This window comes from Lipotes vexillifer, unplaced genomic scaffold (assembly GCF_000442215.2).
Source record: "Lipotes vexillifer unplaced genomic scaffold, Lipotes_vexillifer_v1.1 scaffold251, whole genome shotgun sequence".
Lineage (NCBI taxonomy): Eukaryota > Metazoa > Chordata > Mammalia > Artiodactyla > Lipotidae > Lipotes > Lipotes vexillifer.
In genome coordinates, this window is record NW_006770868.1 from 2754088 (window position 1) to 2756450 (window position 2363).

A 2363-nucleotide genomic window follows, 5' to 3' on the forward strand; every position below is an offset into this window, starting at 1 on the left:
AAAAAAAAAAAAAAAAAAGAAGAGGCCTCCTCTTCCCAAAGGCTGGTGAATACCTATGACTAAGCACTTGGGGCACAAGTCTCTCCTCAGTCCCTTTCACACACAGAGAGAATGAAGCCCAGAGAGGCAAGGGGAGACCTGCCCGGGGCCCCTCAGCAAGGAAGTGGCAGAGCTGGGATTCAAATCTGGCTCCTAACTGCAAAGCGCCTGCTCTCACCCATTACCCTCTGCCCGCTGCCCCGTCCTTCAGGGTCTGAGCTAGGATGCTCCCCCACCCACCCGAACCGCCCTGAGCCGCAGCACTGATGCCCGCTCACCCTGGGGCGGTGTCCGGGCCTTCACGGGGGCCTTGGCGGCCTTCACGATCTCCTTCAGCATCTTCCGCTCCTCCTCTCCCACCAGAGAGACTGAGCGCCCGGCCCGGCCGGCACGAGCTGTTCGCCCCACCCGGTGGACATAATGCTTGATGGTGTTGGGCATCGTGAAGTTGATGACCTGGAAGGCCAAAGTTAAGCATCAGTCAGACCTGGGAGTCGGCGGGGAGAGGGGGACGTGAGGAGGCAAAAGGACTCCCAGCAAAAAGTCAAGGAAGATGGGGCCCGCTCACCGTTTTGACCCCCTCGATGTCAAGTCCACGGGCTGCTACATCTGTGGCCACAAGGATGTCAATCTGTTCATCCTTAAAGCGCCTGGAAACAGCCACAAACAAGTTCCTCTGAATACCTGACCCCAGTCAATGCTCTGCAGAAGCCTGAGCCAGCGAGGAGAACACAAACCCTGCTGGAGTCAAGCAGCGGAGTACAGACCATCACAGCGGAGACAGATGCTAAGTGTCAGCCTAACGACACTCACATGCCCCCCACACACCCCACAACACAGAGCAAACGTAGCTTTGTGTATACCACTTTAAACAGCAATTCCTATAGAGAAGCTTGGGAACCACAGAGCTAGACTATACCACGGAGCAGAGGCAAGTGCCTCAGCATTCAAAACAGCCTTTAAGAAACAAGTCTCAGCTGCCTGTGTGAATAAGGATCAGTGGGGAGTCCTAAAGGGTTCCTCCTTGCCTACCAAGCTGACTCGATTCTGCGAGAGTTAAACAAGAAATCACGTGGAAAAGCACAGGGCCTGGCAAGGTAAGTGCTCAAGAAATACGAATGGATTTGCTTCAGGATCTCATTCTAGCAGACCTGGGTATGTCACCTGCTCTGGAAAGGCTGCAGAGATCAGAATGTGTGCTGCATCATCCCAAGTCAATTTCCTGCTGTGACCCCGCTCAGCAGCTCCCACGCTCAAATCCTGGGGCAACAGTATCATTTTCTACAAAGTCAAAGTTCTGAATATATCTAAGACATGACCTTAGAATGGTTAGGCTAAAATTTTTGAAGTGGGGAACTGTACTGTATCCCCTGGTATCGCTCAAACATGACCTCTGGATGGTACTTTCCGTCTTTGGAATGAACAGAGCCCTCTCTGAAGGATGGGTGGGAGCCTCAGCCCCCGAAACTTTACCGGAGGGCCTCCAACCGCTGCGTCTGTGACAGGTTGCCGTGGAGCTCGCCCACCTGCAGCCCCATCAGCCCCAGGAGGATGTGCATGCGGTGGGCCTGCTTCTTGGTCTGGGTGAACAGCATCACGTGGTCGGTGAAGGTTCTCATCAACAGAGCTGCCAGGGAGAGAAGAGTGAGTGGGTGGCTGCCTCCAGCACGTCCTCCCTCCTCGCCTGCAAAGCAGCTGCTGTGCCTGGTTTGGGGGTGGCAGGTGAGGCCCCTGCCTTGCGGAGCTCCCACTCCAGGGCAGAGACGGAGAGGCCAAGTCCCAATTCTCAAGGGCGGTAAATGCCATGAGAGAATGAAGAGAAGATGCGGCAGCTTCAGGGCTGGCCTCTCAGAGGAGGTGACATTAGGCTGAATGACAAGACAGTCTCATCCACGAGAAGACTTGGGGGAAGATTCCAGGCAGAGGAAAGAGCAAAAGCTTGGGGGGTTTGAGAAAGCGAAAGCAGGCGGGTGTGGCTGGAGCGCCATGAGCTAAGGCGCCAAGGCCGGGGGCTCCAGGCAGGCAGGGGGCTCCGGGCAGGCCGGGGCAGGTCCAGGGGTCTTACAGGACTCGCTAGGGAGCATGGATTTCAGTCTAAGAGCAATGGAAGACACCAGAGGGTTTAAACAGCGAAGGAACAGGAGCGAATGCTTGTTTGTAAATGATCCTTTTAAATGGTCTGCAGTGGGGAGAAGGCACTTCCACAGGACAGGGTGGAAGCAGACGGCCAGGTCAGAGGCCGCTGCAACAATCCAGGTGACACAGTAGTGGCCTGGACGAAGGGCCAGAGGGGCAGCTGGAGGGAAGTGGCTAGGAGTTCAGCA

General features: G+C 55.6%; 1 protein-coding gene across 1 annotated transcript in view; it reads right to left on the bottom strand.

Annotated features, from left to right (window-relative positions):
• DDX27 (DEAD-box helicase 27) overlaps positions 1-2363 on the bottom strand; it is a 20609-nt gene that overhangs the window by 6101 nt on the left and 12145 nt on the right. The window contains exons 12-14 of the mRNA XM_007446403.1: positions 1513-1666; positions 608-689; positions 318-495 (exon numbers count right to left, since the gene is read on the bottom strand). Coding sequence (XP_007446465.1) covers positions 318-495; positions 608-689; positions 1513-1666 — 414 coding nt within the window. The remainder of the gene's footprint in view (positions 1-317; positions 496-607; positions 690-1512; positions 1667-2363) is intronic.